General features: G+C 38.0%; 1 protein-coding gene across 1 annotated transcript in view; it reads right to left on the reverse strand.

The window, feature by feature from the left end:
* The window catches only part of Gpbp1 (GC-rich promoter binding protein 1), a 63318-nt gene that overhangs the window by 14042 nt on the left and 28746 nt on the right, over positions 1–20530 (reverse strand). Inside the window, exons 4-8 of the mRNA XM_013018501.1 lie at positions 13962–14085; positions 13380–13603; positions 9125–9191; positions 8125–8184; positions 471–659 (exon numbers count right to left, since the gene is read on the reverse strand). Coding sequence (XP_012873955.1) covers positions 471–659; positions 8125–8184; positions 9125–9191; positions 13380–13603; positions 13962–14085 — 664 coding nt within the window. The remainder of the gene's footprint in view (positions 1–470; positions 660–8124; positions 8185–9124; positions 9192–13379; positions 13604–13961; positions 14086–20530) is intronic.

The following is a 20530-nucleotide window of genomic DNA, read 5'->3' on the forward strand; positions in this document are numbered from 1 at the left end:
AAAAAAAAAAAAAAAAGGAAAGAGCAAGAGACCCTGAGCACAAGCCCCAATACCAGCACACAAAAGAAAAAATTAAAGCACACCGTGAAGCCAGGCACCAGTGGCTCACACCTGTAATCCTAGCTACTGAAGAGGTTAAGATCTGAAAATCACAGCTCAAAGCCAGCCCAGGCAGAAAAGTCCCCATGTGACTCTTATCTCCAATTAACCTCTCAAAAACTGGGAGCAGGGTTGTGGCTCAAAGTGGTAGAGCTTTAGCCTTGAGTAAAAGAGCTCTGGGACAGCACACAGGGCCTGAATTCAAGCACCACAACCAAAAAAAGAAAGCATACAATGAGCCAACTCTTTCCACCAACAAGGAGTTCCTCATAAACATTCCACACTTAAAACTTTTTTTAAAAAATTACAACAAAGAAAATAAATGGGGAATTCTCATTTACCCAAAATGTGAATTTCTAGTACTCAAGAACTTACTTTTGTAGGTGGAGCAGCAGGTTTAGGGACTAAGCCTTTATAAACACTTGGACCAGTTCCATTCTTAACTGGCTGTGACTGAAGATTTCCTGCTACTGGGAATCCAGATAGCTGTAAGTCTTTTGTATTACCTTTCTTAATAACCAGCATCCTTGGAGCTCTAGATTTAGGATTCGGAGGGTACTCTGCATAAACAAAGCACAAAGAAGAGTTACAATTTCAAATCTTGGCATGATACAAGTTCACCTAAAGGGATAATATATTCTAAACTTTTATTATATTTAAAATAGTAACGGCAGCTGGTTCCCGTGTAATTAAGCTACGTGCAGACTATATTCCAGCTAAAGAAATAAAGATAAAACATAATCTCATAAAACATAACAAGAACTGAGCAATGTTACTAATACAAATGAATCCATCTAGATATAACTGAAAAACTAAGGTTAAATTTAATTTTCCAGTTAAATTTTTAAAAATTACAAATTTCATCCTCTAGAATTCTAAATATTTATAAAATGAAATACATTGTTTTCTCCTTACCTATTTTGCATAGAAAATCAAATTTTCTAATTCCTTTTCTTTCACACTATATATATAATTATACTCAATCATAACCAATGACCCACGGTTCCTTACTTCTAAATACCTATTTAATTAGTTAAAATAATTACACTTTCTTTTTTTTTTTTTTTTCCTGGAGCCTGAACTCTGGGCCTGGGCGTTGTGCCTCAGCTCTTCAGCTCAAGGCTAGCTAGCACTCTACCACTTGAGCCACAGTTCCACTTTTGGCTTTTTCTGATTATGTGGTGCTGAGGAATAAAACCCAGGGCCTCATGCATGCAAGGCAAGCACTCTACCACTGAGCCACCTTCCCAGCCCACACTTTACTTTCTTAATACCAATTCATTCAAATATTTACTAACTAAACTCAAGGCATCCTGTGAGAGCAGAGCAACCAGCTTAATTCTGCTTTCTAAGATGAAATAGGAATTGCTAAATGAAGACATTTTTCAGGATTATTGCACTTTGAAACATTATATGCATACAACTATTACAGAAATGTCTTTCTTCCCTTACAAAAATAAAGAAAGCATCTGTTTCATAGTCAGAAAGTTTAAGAATTTACTCAAAGAAAAAAATCCCAGAAAATCTAAATTAAAGTTGGCTTTGCATGTTGTATATGAATTGCTAAAGGTTTGTGGTGATACTCTGCCCCAAAAATACCTAGAACTAGACTATACTAGAACTCCTAAGAGAATCTAGAGGGGAATCTAGGTTCTATGAAGTTTCAAACTCTCCAAAAAGTAAAAGCTAGTATGGTGAGTGTTCTACCTATTGTCATGCCGACATAAAATAGTGAGTGCTGCTGGGCACAAGTGGCTCACACCTGTAATCCTAGATACTCAGGAGGCTGAGCCCTGAAGACTGCAGTTCAAAGCCAGCTCTGGCAGGAACGTCCGTGAGACTCTTATCTCCAATAAACAACCAGAAAACTGGAACTGGCTCTGTGGCTCAAGTGGTAGAGTGCTAGCCTTGAGCTAAAGAGCTCAGGGACAGCACCCAGGACCAGAGTTCAAGTCCCACGACTGACAAAAAAAATAAAAAGTGCTGAGACCAAACCTGAAGAAGTTCATCTTAAAGTTAAACACATGTTGATGCACTAGAGCAAACATTCCATTTCTTGGCTTACTAAAAAGGCCCACTATAAAACAGCTAAAAAGGACTTATAGCACACAAGAAGACAGAAAAGTACATCTAAAGTACATGCTTTTCAGGGGAGGTTTTATACAATGAAATCAACAAACAAAATAACAACAGATAACAATGAGGAATATTAGAAAGCAAATTAAACGATCTAAGTTTTTTAGAAAGCAAATTAAACGATCTAAGTTTTACAATGATTACATTTATTAAACAAATGATACCAGGATGAGTAAGTGTCAGTGTATGCCTATAATCCCAAATTTGAGTTTAGATTGAACTCCAAAGTGAAGACTATGTCTCAAAAACTAAATAGTTAAAGCTGGGTGCTGGTGGCTCACACCTGTAATCCTAGCTACTTAGGAAGCTGAGATCTGAGGATCACGGTTAGCCAGCCCAGGCAGGAAAGGCTTTGAGACTCTTATCTCCAATAAAACCAGCAGAAAACTGGAAGTGGTGTTGTGGCTCAAGTGGTAAGAGTGCTAGCCTTGAGCTGAATAGCTGAGGGACAGTGCCCAGGCCCAGAGTTCAAGCCCCATTACCGACAAAAAACAAAACAAAACAAAACAAAAAACTAAATAGTTCTTGAAACCAGCATGGAAGCATGTCCCTGAAGTTTAACAGTTGGAATTAGAAAGACTGCTTGAGCACAGTAGTTCCACACAACATAAGCCATACAGAAAAGGCTTGTCTTTGATTGTTTGGGTTTTTAATGAGAAAATCATTACCTGGAATTTAAAATCTGAATTACATAAAACCCAAGAATGAGGAATAACTGGAGGTTAAGAAATATAAAAGGAAATGAGTCGATAAGGTATCTCATCTTCAGAAGAATCCAGGAGTTAAAACAGAAGCATGTGAGGGGAAAACTGAGTAAAAGCAAGGGAAGGGGTGACACTGTCCAACCTGACATAAAACTGTAACCACTCTATACATCATCTTTATAACAATTTTTTTAAAAAACAGACTATCAATACATGACAAGATTAAACATGACTGATGAAGACACTTCTAGTTCAAAATGGTCATCAAGCATATTAAGCTTTCTTCCCTTATAAATATTCACATCATTGTTACTACAATGGGGAGCAAAACCAAATAAACAGTTTGAGAGTCATGTCATCAGGAGGGGAATGATCTCAATACAATGCATAAAGGATTGAACAGGTGAGACATGGCATAAGCTATTCTGTGAAATCTCACAGACCGGGATTTGAAAGTGCCATGCCGGGCGCTGGTGGCTCATGCCTGTAATCCTAGCTACTCAGGAGGCTGAGATCTGAGGATCGCAGTTCAAAGCCAGCCCGGGCAGGAGAGACCATGAGACTCCTATCTCCAATAAACCAGCAGAAAACCGGAAGTGGCGCTGTAGCTCAAGTGGTAGAGTACTCGCCTTGAGCTGAAGAGCTGAGGGACAGCGCCCAGGCCCAGAGTTCAAGCCCCACGACAGACCAAAAAAAAAAAAGAAAGTGCCTGATATGGCAGGGAGCAGAAAATAAACCTTTTCCAGACAAAATCAAATTATTCACCAAAAGAAAATCCTATTCTAAAGAATGTATTTTAGGTAGAATATGACTCTATACAGAAAGATGAAGAAACAAGAAGAAATATCATTGATACATATGCAATCATACATTATAACTAGGAGGCAAAGATGGAGAATATGTAAGTCACATATAATCTTTAAGCCTCAAATAGACTCTGACTAGAATTTTCACCTAAATTGGATTCCTTGGAGCAAGAAATATTCTGGCTGTTTCTTCAATGAGGTCCTCAGTGCAAAGAATGATGAAATGTCCTATAAGGAAGAAACGTGAAGCCTAAGACATCACTCACAGAAGAGATGACAAAGGTACTTGAAGGAAGATGATCAGGAATGAGAAGGAAGAAAAGCCGACAGTGGTTGTTGTGCTTTTTTAACATTCATATTCCAGTATCAAAACAGCGTTAAAGAAAACATGTTTTGTACATAACTCATCCAAATCTACTATCTCCCAACTAGCTCTTAACTGTATTTATTGTACCACTCTGAAGAAGAGTTCATGTCTCAGCATTACTATAAATGTCTATGTTAAAATAATTACTATAAAAATGTACATGCTTGCCAGGCACTGGTGGCTCACGCCTGTAATCCTAGTTACTCAAGAGGCTGAGATCTGAGGATCACAGTTCAAAGCCAGCCCAGGCAGGAAAGACCCTGAGACTCCTATCTCCAATAAAACAGAGAAAACCAGAAGTGGCACTGTAGCTCAAGTGGTAGAGCGCTCACCTTGAGTTGAATAGCTGAAGGACAGTGCCCAAGCCCAGAGTTCAAGCCCCATGACCCACAAAAAAAAAAAAAAAAAGTACATGCTGTTACAATTAAGAGTGTCCATTTGTTTTAGGGTAAAAACATGAGAGGTAAGAAATGTGAAAAAATGTAAGAGAAATATGATAAAAGCCAGTATATCTCTTTATAGTTATTCTGAATAAATTAGGTACATGAATTTGCCCATTTAAGAAAAAGATGTTCTCAAATGCTAATAGTTACCTATAGTAATGGAAGAGACAGGCATTACTTGCATTACTTAGGTTCTTCTATACTAAGTTTCAATGTGTTTATCTCAAGCTCACATGAACAGATACCTTCACAAAAAAAATTTAATTTTAGCCAGGCACCTGGGGGCTCACACATCTCAGGAGGCTGAAATCTGAGGATCATGAGTCAAAGCTAGCCAAGACAGAAAGTCTGTGAGACTCTTGTCTCCACAGAAAACTGGAAGTACAGCTGTAGCACAAAGTGGTAGAACCCCAGTCTTGAAGAGGAAAGCCCAGGGATAGCTCCTAGACCCTAAGTTCAAGCCCCACAACCAACCAAAAAAAAGTTAATTTCAAAAACCTTGAAGGTAAATATAGTTTTAGGAGTTTCATAAGGTTACTCCCTCTATCTTCACAAATAACTAATCTCAAAATACGTGGCTTTTATTACTTGGTCTTGTTACTTTTTACTCACACTTTCTTCATACCTGTGAATATAGTTTCATTCCTCAAATAGTCAATAATGGATTGAAAATGACTCAACTCTTCAGAATACAAATTAAAATACCATTACAAATAATAAGAACTAAACTGACACTAGAGAGGATGATGTAGAAGGATTAAGAATTCCAAGTCAGCCTGGGCTGCATAGTAAGACTATCTCAAAAACAGTAAAATTGGTGTCAGGTGGTGTTGGTATAATCCTGCTATGCAGGAGACTGAGATCTGAGGATAGCAGTTGAAAGCCAGCCCAAACAGGAAAGTTTGTGAGACTGTTATCTTCAATTGACCACCAAAATGCTGGAAATAGAGCTGTGGCTCAAAGTGGTACAGTGCCAACCTTGAGCAAAAACAAAAACAAAAACTCAGGGACAGTCCCAGACACTGAGGTCAAGCCCCATGAACCACGGAAGAAAAAAGAAAAGTAAATTGGCCACAGGAATAATTCAGAGTTGATATCTCAATTCTTCAACCTCAACCTACTACATAAAATTTCCCATTCAAATCATTACATTAAGTTTTACTTCTTTGATCTACCATGGAGAAATTTTGTTTCTGTCTTTTAATTAACCTATAACTGGAACCATCTTTCTGTATTTGAGCAAAATAATTATCTAAACATTTGACCTGATACAGGCTTTTAAAACACTAAACAGTTTAGCACTACTCATTATCTTTCTGTGATCTTGCTCAGGCCAGAGATAACAAATTCACATGGAAATCAAGATACTGAGCTATCTGTCCAAAAATCTAAATCTGTCCAAAATCTAAATGAACAATTATGTAAAAGTACTATTAGAGCCTAGATCTAACCATTTCCAAAGCCCAGTGTTCTTAACCACTATATTGTGGAGAAAAATGAAATTAAGCTGTCCCTATTGCCATGTTATTTTCAAAATGTCTATCATCCCTAACACTGCTGGACATATAGAAAGACATGTGAAGTCAAGGTCACGCTGATGGCACATACTACTACAGATTCCTTGCTATTAAAACACAAGCAGCAAATTTAGCATGTAAACAAACAAAATCATACAACCTAGTGAAAGACAGAAATAGTATTTGAATTCTTTTTCAATTAATTTGAAGAGGAAATTTGGTTCTATAAGACAATAATGTCCACTGATTAGCAAACTCAAAAGAAGCTTTATCAAGCAATAAAAATATTCCCACTGTGAACCCTAATTCTAATATAAAAAGGCTATCTGCTAAAGAAAATTACGGATAGGCATATAGCTCAATGATAGAGTACTTGCTTAGCATGCACAAGGTCTTGGTTCTATTGGAATGCTCTAGAAAACTTATCTTTAAGACCCACTCGTCTTGGTTCTATTGGAATGCTCTAGAAAACTTATCTTTAAGACCCACTCACTAATTAGCTTTGACTTCAGAAGGCTAACCAAATCCCAATCAAACAAAAAAATCTTGGGGCTGGGAAGGTGGCTCAGTGGTAGAGCGCTTGCCTTGCATGCTCGAGGCCCTGGGTTCGATTCCTCAGCACCACATAAGGGAAAAAAAAAAAACTGGAAGTGGCGCTGTGGCTCAAGTGGTAGAGTGCTAGCCTTGAGCTGAAGAGCTGAGAGACAGAGTTCAGGCCCCACGACCGGATCCAAAAATAAATAAATAAATAAATCTTTATGCTTATTAAGTGTATTAATTATGAGCAAAACTCAAGGAAGCTCAAATTATCAAAATATACACAAAAATGCTAAAGTGAAATAGAATTGTTATTGGTAACCAAAATTTTTCACTATTATTTTAAGCACTAAATGTTAAGATCTGTTAATGCTATGTTGCTGACATACTGAGTCACTTATGTAAAAACTTAAAAAGGACATCTGAAAACTTTCAAATCAACAGCCGCTAATTCGAACTCAAATTGCCTACTGTAAATGATTGTTTCTTCCTCACATCCTCACAAATGGAGTAACACAATTTAGAAATTCTCACTGACACATGTTAGCTGACTGAAATCCTGTTTCCAAGTCTTAAATTATTAAGAACATATAGACAGGTTACTTAAAAACCACTAATTTTATGTAATCTTATGTTGTGCTTTTGTCAAAACAGAACACTAAGTCACAAGCCCGAAGGAGATGTTTGCAATAAAACCAACTAAGTTCTAACTCAAATTAAGTTGATATAACTATTTAAATGGCTTACTTTTCCTCAAGTTATTTTTTATTGGAGTATTATGTTTAATATTTGACAATTTTTGTTCTTTCAGGAACATAATATCTTTTTTTATACATAATACATTTTCATTAGTAAATTTTTACTTACCTGGAAAGAAGTAGCACTAGAAAAGCTCTATTGAAGTCTTTCCTAAAATTCTCTCCTCTTCCTCAGGAACATAGCTATTCTAAATGTTGCAATGAGGAAAACAATACTTGGGAACCCAAGGGGAGGGGAGGGGGCAGGGTAAGAAAGGAATAGTGATGTGGGATACAATGAGAGTTTCATTGTATTACTGGGGAAAGTACTGGGAATTTAACAATTAACCATGCCACAATTAATCATTTTCTTTTTTTTTCTTTTTTGAATGCAGACACATTTCTTAAGTTTACCTAAACACATAAAGAGTACATCTTCCATTTAAACATTTTTTCTACTATAACTCAGAATCCTTAAATCAACCCTGAAACAGTAAAATCTAATTCTGTATAACATTTTAATCAAATTTTCAAAATATATCTTTGCCTTTAAATCATTTGTAAGATTTTTAAGTCAACCAAGGATTAATACCAGTACTATCTATATGTAGTTTTATATATAAATGCTGACATTCTGGATTGTAAAAATTGACTTTCATTCTAGTAAAATTCAAATTATTCCTAATTACTCAGAGATTCTATTTAATACCCTCCAGGTGGTTCTATATTCTTATGCAATCAGCTGTTCCCAGAAAAACTGAATAATAAGGAAACATACCTAAGAGAGGAGCTTGGGAGAGTTTTTTGGTTGGGTATGTGTGTGTCTGGGCGTGTAGGCCTGGGGAGAGTGGTAGAAATACTAATTTGCAATACAGAAAAAACAATGCCATTCACATGGTTCTAACAAGTGTCTGACCACCCCCACCCCCACCCTCAAAAAGCCCTTAAATAAAGAGGGAGATAAAGGAAATGAAGTTAATTCCCCAGTTTTACTTGACAAATACAATTACAACCAGCATAGGAAGTGGCAAAGTTTAAAATAATGCCTTTATTGTTAGGACTAGTATGCTATCATAAGCCACAATCCTTTTCTATTTGTTACTGTTTTTCAATTAAAAAATGCAAATGAACATGTGTATTTAGTGTCAAAGTTGACAGAACTTTGAGCTTGGTACCAAATAATTAAATTTATTTTTCAGATGTCAAATCTTAAAAAATTTTATAGTATAAAATTTTCCATTATTTTAAACTTCACTTGAATCTTTTAAAAGCTAACTTGTACTATGAATGCAATTTAATCTATTAGATGCTATCAAATAAACTCTCAACATTTTTAAACAGGGAGTTATAAGAAACTATCATTACATTTTGAAAATCAAAAAGGAAAATAATTTCAGATATAGACTAACCCAAGGAAAATATGCAAATTATTTTAATAGTCATTAATCTCATTACACCACAATCAGAAGTACTTATCTTTCCAGTTAATCAAATTTTTAACTATGAAAACTAAAATCTTAAACTAAGCTTTTGGTATTTATAGATTACCAGGCTGCTCTAGAAATTACATTAATTTAAAAATCATTTCTAGATAACAAATTAAAAGTACACTTAATGATACTAACAGTCAATTATTTCTTATCATACCCCAACTGATGTAGCTTAGCATACCAAAAAGTGTAAAAAGTAAAAGCTTTATTCTAGCCTGCTTTATATTAAAAAACAAAAGAATAACACCAACATTTTATACCCCCAAAAATAAATAAATAACCACTTACCCCATACACCTGCAGCTAAAGATTTATTCTGATTTGGTTCTCTCTCATATTCAGGATTTAAAGATGGCTGAAAGAAAACTGGAATTAGTGTCTCACATTTAAAAGCTACATCCTTTTTCAAAAGGATCACATAAGTATTGAGGAACCTGATTTAACACTTTGCTTGCTATTAATGATTAATTATTACTCATATACTTATTTCCAACTTACTCTGCTAACCATTAAAGCTCTTACTTTTTTTGGGGGGGGGGGAGAGGAGGAGGTCCAGTCATGGGGCCTGAACTCTGGGCCTGGGCGCTGTCCCTCGGCTTTTCAGCTCAAGACTAGCACTCTACCACTTGAGCCACAGCACTCTTTTTGAAGTAAAAATTTATACTTTAGAAAGAGTGCATTGAAAGCAAACTCAGTGATAAAGACATAAAAGAATTGAAAATTGATCTTAATTTTTTTCTTCTTTAGACTTTATGCTGAGGAAGAGATCATACTTTATTTATGTATGCTTTTTTTTTTTTTTTGGTCGGTGGTGGGGCTTGAACTCTGGGCCTGGGTGCTGTCCCTCAGCTCTTTAGCTCAAGGCGAGCGCTCTACCACTTGAGCTACAACGCCACTTCTGGTTTTCTGGTGGTTTATTGGAGATAGGAGTCTCACGGTCTCTCCTGCCCAGGCTGGCTTTGAACTGCGATCCTCAGATCTCAGCCTCCTGAGTAGCTAGGATTACAGGCGTGAGCCACCAGTGCCCGGCATAAATGTTTTTTTGTCAGTTGTGGGCTTGAACTCTGGGCTTGGGCACTGTCCCTTAGTTTTTTAGCTGGAGGCTAGGGCTCTACCACTTTCGCCACAAAGCAACTTCCCGTTTTTTGTGGTGATTAATTGGAAATAAGAGGCTTATGGACTTTCCTTTCCCGTCAGGGCTGGCTTTGAACAGTGCTCCTCAGATCTCAGCCTCCTGAGTAGCTAGGATTACAGGCATGAGCCACCGGTGCCCAGCAGGGATTATACTTTTATACTGAAATTTTTTTGTGTGTGCTATATCTTGCCCAGGCTGGTCTTGAATTTTTAGACTAAAGCTATTCTGACTTCAGCTTCCTAAGCAGTACAAGTGGTAAGTTGTTGGCACTTAGGCTCTAGATTGGACTTGACACGTTCATGTAATGTTGGTCTAATTCTTAGAATTACAATTCCTGCCTCTTGTGTCATTTTTTCCCATTTTTTTCTTTAAACTTTTTTCTTGGGTAGTCATTGGGGAAACTAAAGACTTTTTTTTTCTATCTAGCAGTTAAGTATAGAAAGTGCTTTAGGGGCTGGGAAGGTAGGTGGCTTAGTGGTAGAGTGCTTGCCTTGCATGCATGAAGCCCTGGGTTCGATTCCTGAGCACCACATAAGCAGAAAAAGCCGGAAGTGGGGTTGAGGCTCAAGTGATAGAGTGCTAGTCTACAGCTGAAGAGCTGAGGGACAGCGCCCAGGCCCAGAGTTCAGGCCCCACGACCAACAAAAAAAAAAAAAATAGGGGTGGGGTGGGGTGAGCGGGGTGGGGGGAAAGAAGTATCACTAGATAAGTGGGATTGTATTCTACATCAACTTTTCTGTAACTTAAAAAAGCAAAATTGAGCAACAAGAAAGTTTGGCAAGGGCTGGGAAGGTGGCTCAGTGGTAGAGCACTTGCCTTGCATGCTCAAGGCCCTGGGTTCGATTCCTCAGCACCACATAAGCAAAAAGAAAAAAGCAGGAAGTGGCGCTGTGGCTCAAGTGGTAGAGCACTAGCCGTGAGATGAGGGACAGTGCCCAGGCCCAGAGTTCAGGCCCCACGACCGGACCCAAAAAAAAAAAAGAAAAGAGGACCCAAAAAAAAAAAGAAAGTTTGGCAAGTTGTTCAAAACCACAAAGAATATATTTACAACTAGCCCTCCAGGCACACAGAATATACTTACATTTATAATCCTAGCAATTCAAGAGGCTGAGACCTAAGAATCACACTTCAAAGCCAGCCCAGGCAGGAAAGTCCATGAGACTCTTATCTCCAATTAACTATCCCCAAAACATCAAGTGGAGCTATGCTCAAAGTGGTAGAGTGCTACCCTGGAGCACAAAAGATCAGAAAAGACAGCACCTCAGGCTGGGAAGTTGGCTCAGTGGTAGAGTGCTTGCCTTGCATGCATGAGGTCCTGGGTTCAATTCCTCAGCACCACATAAGCAGAAAAAAGCCAGAAGTGGAGCAGTGGTTCCAGTGGTAGAACACTAGCCTTGAGCTGAAGAACTGAGGGACAGCCCCAGGGCCCAGAGTTCAGCCCCCATGACTGACCCAAAAAAAAAAAAAAAAAGACAGTACCTAAGCCCAGAGTTCAAGCCCTACGACTGACCAAAAAATAAAAATAAAAAAGCAGTGTTCAGATATATTGCATGTTGAAACATAGGAATAATTATTTTTGGTAGAAACATTGACATTCTTAATTGCACTTGACCTAGGATAACAACTCATTTCCTTAACTACATGGGAAGCTGTCTTGGGATTAGTTTAAGAATCAAATATGAATAATAAGTATTCTTTAAACATAACTTTGTAGAGCAGAGATTGTTGGCCTAGCCTGAGTGAAATCCAGTTTCAATTCCTAGCACCACATCAATCAGCAGACAGACAAAATATATTTGTTAAAAATAAACGGAAACGAGGGATTTTTCTTGTTGCTGTTTGTATTCTTGTCATATTTGTTCCTTTATCTGTCTCTGAAAGGCTGGGGTGGGGGGGCGTGGAAATGGAGGAAGAAAGGATGAATAGAGAAGTGGTATTCACTAAACACTATGTTAAAAATGAACTAGGGGGGGAGTGTAGTTGTGGAGGTGGGAGGGTAGGGGAAAAACAAAGGAGGAGGTAACAATGCTTGATAGGAAATGTACTCATTACCTTGCTCATGTAACTGTAACACCACTGTAAAGTATTTTTACAATAAAATACGTATTAAAAAAAATGAACTATATGACTTGTTAGTGGCAATGGGAGGGAAAATCTGGTACAGTGAGGGAAGTGTCCATTGTCCAAAAAGAAATGTATTTTTTATATGACTTTTGTAACTGTAACCCCTCTGTACATCACCTTTATAACAATTCAATTTTTTAATTAAACAAATAAGAATCCATAAAAATATACAAGCCAAGGAGAGTAGTTCACACCTCTAATCTTATCTACTTGGGAGGTGGAGATCAAGAGATCAAGGTTTGAAGTCAGCCCAGGCATAAATGCTAGGTCCAACTTAATTAATAGCTGAACAGTGAGAACACCTGTCATCCTATGTGGAAAGCATAAGATCACAAGTCTAGGCCTAAACATACACATAAAAACTTGCTTGAAAGTTAAAAAAGGCAAAAAGGTCTGGGGATAGGGCTCAATTGACAGGGTGAGTACTTAACAAGCACTAAAGCCTTGAGTTCAACCTCAATTATCACAAAAAAATAAAAATACAGAAAATGTAAACGAATGTAATCATAACTGTAGCGAGTGCATATAGTCTCAGGTTCTTGGGAAACTGAGGTGAGAGGACCATGTGAGCCTATAAATTCAAGAGCCACCTTAGGGCTGGGAATGTGGCTCAGTGGTAGAGTACTTGCCTAGCATTCATGAAGCCCTGGCAGTAACCATATAAACAGAAAAGGCCGGAAGAGGCACTGTGGCTCAAGTGGTAGAGTGCTAGCCTTGAGCAAAAAGAAGCAAAGGGACAGAGCTCAGGCCCTGAGTTCAAGCCTAGGCCTGGCCAAAAAGAAAGAGAGAGAGAACCACCTGAGCAACATTGCAAGAGTCTGCTATCAATCAGTATAAGATCTTTAAAAATGTTACAATATATTCATAGCCAATGAAAACTATAATTTCTAAGGGAAACTTCAATTTTCTATAATATACCAGTAGTTCTGAAAAACCACATAAGAGGGTAAAGAACACCTTGTAAACCTTAAAAACCCATTGGGGACTGGAAATGATGAGGTGGCACTGATCAAGATGCACTGTACTCATAAACTAACATTACTGAACTGAAATCTTGTATAATTAAAGATAATTTTTTAATGGAGAAAGAACCAATCAGCATGTTTGAAGCATAACAAGCTGAAGTATTACAGGTCAATAAATGGGTGAAAATTAAAGGAAAAAAATACTTATATAAGTGGAAATACCTGTCAACTGCAGAAAATCATGTAAAACTTCCTAAGAGCGCCTTGCCAGCAAAATGGAACTTGCAGAAAATTGTATTAAAATTTTTAAAAAACTTACAAAATCCTCAGCCTCAAACTGTTTGCGTTCTCTTTTGTCTTCTTTCCTCCCAGTTTCATTGTCAGATATGTTGTTTTCATGTAGTCCTTGGCTTTTTCCAGAATGGAAAATACTGTTTCGAGAACGAGAGTTTCCACCATGGTATCCCCCTCGATGATTTATGTTTTCAGTACCATTTCTGCCATGTGAACGCCATCCATTTTTTTCTTTCCTTCCAAAATTACCTTTGATAACATTAAAAAGTAATGAAATATAGATATGTTTAGAATGAATAGCTAAACACCCTTAAAAGACTATTAAAAATTATCCTTAAACTCTTATCATGCTGGGCATTGGTGGCTCACATTAAAACACATAGCTACTTAGGAAGCAGAAATCTGAAGGAGAGATTCAAGGCCAGCCAGTCGAAAAAGTTTGCTAGACATTTCCAAATCAACTAACAAAATGCAGGGTTGGATATGTGGCTCAAGTGGTACATACAGCACCAGCCTAGCAAGAACACAAAAACAAACCACCCTGAATTCAAACTCCAGTACCATCCTGAGCAAAGAAAAACAACAAAACTATCATTCCTTTATTTACCTCCATTAGGACGTCCAATACCAGAATCAAAGGCATCAGAAGAGTTGTGTCTTCGACGATTCACATCGTAACGATTTTCTGTCCATGAAAAATTTTCAGAATGTTTCTCAAAATTCAACGATGACTGAAACAAAATACAAGCAGATATACTTACTTATAACTTTAAAAAGTAGTAAGACTCCAATTTATTTCCAAGAATTTAAATGGTTAAAATGAATACGTAAGGGAAGTAGAGCTGCGGCTCAAGTGGTAGAGAGTTAGCCTTGAACAAAAAAGTAGGGACAGCACCCAGGCCTAGGACCAGCAGTCTCCGCCCCATCCCCTGCCCCCAAAAAAGAAAAGAGATGAACTATATTGTTAGACCCTAGTCTTCTATCTATGGAAGGTAACATACCTTTCTGAAAGAGTTCAAGAATGACATCTACTTTTCCAAAAATAAAGGCTTAAAAAAGTTAAGCAATATTCTTATCACATACTACTTGTAAAAATTTTCATTCTAGTTCAAGGTTTTTTTCTACATCAAAATTGTCAAGTGAAACTTCAGTTTTAAATTCTCTAGATTTTTAGACTCCTCAAATCACATGTATAGGGAAAGGGGAGGAAAGAATATTTATTACAACTATTCCAAAAAAGAAGAAAGGAACATACAGATATCTCTACTATTTATATTAAGTAGTTAGACTCAACAGTAATCTAATAATCTGAGAAAATCACAATCAAAACCCCTAGCAACTTTAAGAATTCCTGACTTCAATGAATGGACTCAATATTAGAACTAAGAAAAATGTACACTGCAGGTGTGGCATTGCAAGCCTGTGACCATGCCCATGATCTCAAGGGAAGACCTTGAGGATAGCTTCAATTACATATTGAGGCCCTATCAAAGAAGGAAGGAAAGGGAAAGGGGATGGAAAAAGTGAACTAGCAGCCAACCAGAATAAGTGCAAGCCTAAGATCCAAGTGGAAACAGAGGCTCTATTAGTGTATCATCTTCAAGAGCAACTTGGACAACATGCCAAAAGGAGACAATATAATGCACAAAAATTGCTTCTTAAAAAAGGCATTTGAGGGGTTGGCAATGTGGCTTAGTAGTAGAGTGCTTGCCTAGCATGCATGAAGCCCTGGGGTCAATTCCTTAGTACCACATAAACAAAAAAGGCTGGAAATTGCACTGTGACTCAAATGGTAGAGTGCTAACCTTGAACAAAAGCAGCCCAGAGATAGTGTCTAGTCCTTGAGTTCAAACCCCAGGACTGGCAAAAAAAAAAAACAAAAAAATTTGTCTTTGAGAAAGACATAGTGATAGGATGAGGGAGAACACTTGTTATGCTGGTACTAAAACATGACCCGGATAGAGCGCAGTGATAGTGCCTCTGTAGCATACAAGAGGCCCAGAGTAAATTCATAGTGCAACAAACAAACTCACAATCATATGGCCCTCTCCCTCTTCCCCCACTTCTCTGTATGAATGTATAATTTTTTTTTTGGTCAGTTGTGGGGCCTGGACTCTGGGCCTGGGGGCTGTCCCTCAGCTCTTCAGCTCTAGCACTTGAGCCACAGCACCACTTCTGGCCTTTTCTACTTATGTAGTGCTTGAGGAATCGAACCCAGGGCCTCATGCATGCAAGGCAAGCAGTCTACCACTGAGCCACCTTCCCAGCCCAAAATGTATAAAATTTAAATTCGGTGGAAGACAAAAATGTACCCTATGAGAAAAAAGAAAAGTTAGAATCCTCTCTCATGTGATCAATAAAAGTAAATTCTACATGCATTAAAGACCCAAATATTAATGGGTCAAGAGACTTATCCCAACAGTAGAGCACCTACTTAGCACTCACTAACATTCCAAGTTCAAATCCCAGCATCAAAAATAAAAGGAAAAGAAATAAACAGAAAAAAAGAGTATTTTAAATATGGGAGTGTTTTGGTTTGGGTTTTTTTTTTAATTCTTGAAGGCTTTCTTAACCAAGATCTAAAACACAGGCACTATGAGACATGTCCTGAAAAACTATACAAAACAAAAATGAAGCTAGTGTCCGGCGCCAATGGCTCACACCTGTATTCCTACCTACTCATGAGGCTGAGATCTGAGAAGTTCAAAGCCAGCCTGGGCAGGAAAGTTCCCATGAGGCTCTTTTTGTTTGCTTTATTTTGTTTTTGTTGGGTCATAGGGCTTGAACTCTGGGCCTGGGCTCTTCTGTCCCTGAGCACTTCAGCTCAAGGCTAGCACCACTTCCGGTTTTCTGAGTGGTTTACTGGAGGTAAGTCTCTTAGCCTTTCCTGCCCAGGCTGGCTTTGAACCACGATCCTCAGATCTCAGCCTCCTGAGAAGCTAGGATTACAGGTGTGAACCACCAGAACCGGGCTCCCATGAGACTCTCATCTCCAGAAAACCAGAAGTGACGCTATGGCTCAAGTAGTAGAGCGCTCACCTTGAGCTGAAGAAGAGCTCAAGGACAATACCCAGGCCTAGAGTTCAAGCCCCACGACCAACAAAAAAAAAAAAAAGCTGGACAGATTAAGAAAATGTAGTGAACACAAACAAACAGTTGTAAAAATCAATGTAAATTAAGACATTAATGGGACATTAATGGAAGAATGTAAAGATCTAAAATGCAAAAGAAAACATACCTACTTTAAAGAATCAAAAATACAAATTAGAACAGGACAGTATTTCTCGTTCAAATAATAAAAAATAGCAAGATCAAATGATATTCTAAGAACATATTGCTGTAAGGCCATCTGTCATCTAAACGAATAAGTCTTGTCTACAAAACTAAACTAAGTGCCAAACTCAAGTGGAGAAGTTATTCATGTAGATAACAAGCTACCCAAAAATCTAATTTTGAAGTTCCATTTATATTAAACAGAAGAGACAACCGCATTATCAATCAATATTACTTGAATGTCAAACAGCTAATGAACGGCAAGGGGGTTGGGAACTAAAACAAGAACTCTCAAGCAAGCTGCCTTTCTCTCCACTCTTCCTTTGCTTTACCTACTTCTGAATACCTATTTCCACTAAAGAACTTGCTTTTAGTACTCCCAAAGTTTTAAATGTAAAGACTTCTGGCTCATGCTTGTAATCCTAGCTACTCAGGAGACCTGTGGATTGTGGTTCGAAGTAAGTCAAAAGTATTAAAGTTCATGTAACTATTATCTCCAACTAACTAGCAACCTGTGGCTCAAGTGGTAAGAGTGCTAATCTTGAGTAAGAAAGAAAATGTTCAGAGGGTTGAGACATGGCTCAATTGGTAAAGCACCAGCCAATGAGTCAATGAGAAGAAAGCATGTGGTAATGAGTTCTAGACCCAGTCTCAGAAAGAAAAAAAAAAAAAAAAAGGTTGGGCACTAGTGTTTCACACCTGTTAATTCTAGCTACTCAAGAGGCTGAGATCTGAGGATCGTGGTTCAAAGCCAGCCCAGGCAGGAAAAATCATTAAACTCTTATCTCCAAGAAACCACCTGAAGTGGTGCTGTGGCTCAAGTGGCAGAGCACTCACCTTGAGCTGAAGAGCTCAGGGACAGCACTCAGGCCAGAGTTCACCCCATATCCGACAAAAAAAAAAAAAGTACAAAAGGTCCTGAGTTCAAACCCTTAAACTGGTACTAGAAACACACACACACACACACACACACACACACACACACACACACACACACACACACACACACACACACACACTTTCATTAACTCATATTTTGTTTTGCTTAATTAAGAAAGAAAAAAATCTCCTACTTTCTGTTTCTATTTCCCACTACCCATCTTACCTTTTCTCTTTTGGACCTACGCTTGAACTCAGGGTTTTAACCACTAACTTCACTTTTTTGCATATAGCTTGCACTCTACCACTTGAGCCATACATCAGTCCAACCTTACCATATTTTCATGCAGTATTGGGGATTGTAATTACTAGGCAAGTCAAGCACTCTATGTATAAATGAGAGGCACCACTGGACAGATAAGCTACTCTTTCAATATCACATTCCTGAGATCTTCCTTCAATGAAGGAGATGAAATGCTACGGAAAGAACAAACCTATTCATTGGAATTACTTATCTCTCCTAAATTAAAACAATGAGAATGAGAAGAATCTAAAACAAGTCTTGTAGTTATCTAATTTTTCCGTATTTGTAATTATTTGAGTAATACACCAATAATAAAAGGTTTACTTTTCAAACTGCAAGCCAAGGCCTACTAATGGAAAAATAAACCTGGCTGGTCACAAGTGCCATTTCTGATGGGATACTAGAGAGAGACTAAAAAGGAAAATATTAGTGCACAAAGGGAGATTAAGCTTTTACTTTAGTTATATCTACATGTATACAAAAAAAAGTCTTTCGCCATGGGTAATAAACAGCTCAAAAATCAACCTGCTTATTCCATAATCAGCCAGATGCAGTTTAAACTTTCACCACATGATGGGGCTAAAATTCTATACCACTAAGAAAACTACAGAAGTGCAGTTCTGAAAACATTTTTAACTTTATATATGTATATATGTGTGTGTGTATATATATATATATGCCATCTTTTCAAAAAAAAAAGGAAAATGATCATTACACTAAACTAGCGAATGCAAGAGCAGTTAACATCTTTTCCATTTATTCAAGACAAAAGAGGAGTAATGATACAAGCAAACAAGTCTCCAGCAGGGAATAGGCGGTTAATTACAAATGGGAACACAGGACTAATGATTTTAAAAAAATGAAAGGTAGAGGCGGGCGCTGGTGGCTCACGCCTGTAATCCTAGCTACTCAGGAGACTGAGATCTGAGGATTGCGGTTCAAAGCCAGCCTGGGCAGGAGAGACCATGAGACTCCTATCTCCAATAAACCACCAGAAAACCAGAAGTGGCGCTGTAGCTCAAGTGGTAGAGCGCTCGCCTTGAGCTGAAGAGCTGAGGGACAGTGCCCAGGCCCACAGTTCAAGCCCCACGACCGACAAAAAAAAAAAAAATGAAAGGTAGAGAGAAGGTATATTAAAGAAAATATTAAGAAAGCACATTCTGCTGGGCACTGGTAGCTGACTCTGTAATCCTGAAATCTGAGGATCGAGGTCCAAAGCTAGACAGGGCACAGGAAATTCCATGAGACTCTTACTGCCAAGTAGCCACCCAAAAACTGGAAGGGAGCTGTGGCTCATAGTAGTAGAGGGCTAGCCTTGAGCAAAAATGCTCAGGGACAGAGTCCAGACCCTGAGTTCAAGCCCTACAACTAACCAAAAAAAAAAGAAAAAAGAAAAACCTATTTTAGCCAAGGAAAAAAAAGAAATCCCAAATACTACTAGTTTAAAAAGTTCAGACTGCAAACAAGTTTGTAATAAAAAAAATTTTTTTTCAAGTGGCTCAAGTGGTAAAATGCTACCCTGGAGCTCAGGGACAATGCCCAGGCCCTGAGTTCAAGCCCCAGGCCTTGCAAAAGAAAAAAAAAAAAAATTCATAGAGAGGCAGTACCAAATTCTCAAGTTCAAGCCCATGACCAAAAGAAAAAATCATGATAGACACTTCTAAATTCTCAAAGCAAACTCATTATTATGAAGACCTATATTTTTTTTTGGTCACAGTGATATATAGAGGGGTTACAGTTACATAAGTAAGGTAATAAGTACTTTTTGCTTTTTTTTTTTCCCAGTTGGTCTTGGAACTTGAACTCTGAGCCTGGGCGCTGTCCCTCAGCTCTTCAGCTCAAGGCTAGCGCTCTACCACTTGAGCCACAGCGCCACTTCCAGTTTTCTGAGTGGTTTATTGGAGATGAGTTTCTCAGACTGTGCTGCCCAGGCTGGCTTTAAACCGTGATGCTCAGATCTCAGCCCCTTGAATAGCTAGGATTACAGAGTCACTCAGACTTTGCTGCCCAGGCTGGCTTTAAACCGTGATGCTCAGATCTCAGCCCCTTGAATAGCTAGGATTACAGAGTCACGGGCACCCGGCTCTAAGTACATTTCTTGTCAAACTTATTATCCCTAGCATTAAGATTTCAATACACATTAACAATTATCAGCCTTAACCCCAGGTTAATATTAAAATGAAGACATACTAATCTTTTCTTGAATAAATAAAAAAAATATTATTTACTCTTGAATTCTCTAGTTCATAGTACTTACTATTTTTCATATATTATTATTGAAAAGGTTTTTTTTCTAAACTGGGAGTAAGGGAAGGGGTAACATTGTACAAAAAGAAATCTACTCTATACCTGACATATAACTGCAACTGCTCTGTACATTACCTTTATAATAGTTAAAAATAAATGAAAATCAATTTTTAAAAACACCAAAAATTATTAAATGGTTATTTTTAAAGGTATTCAGGTCCACTTTCCAGATGCCAATGACTTTTAGTGATGAGCATTATATCATAGGATCCCTCAAAAATTGAAATAAGGCTAGGAGTTGGTGGTTCATGCATGTAATCTAGCTACTCAGGAGGCTGAGATCTGAGGATCACATTTCAAAGCCAGCCCGGGCAGGAAAGTCCCTGAGTCTCTTATCTCCAATAAACCACCAAAAGCCACAAGTGGCCCTATGGCTCAAGTGGTAGAGCACTAGCCTTGACCTGAAGAGCTGA

The sequence above is a fragment of the Dipodomys ordii genome, unplaced genomic scaffold, assembly GCF_000151885.1.
Source record: "Dipodomys ordii isolate 6190 unplaced genomic scaffold, Dord_2.0 Scaffold41, whole genome shotgun sequence".
Lineage (NCBI taxonomy): Eukaryota > Metazoa > Chordata > Mammalia > Rodentia > Heteromyidae > Dipodomys > Dipodomys ordii.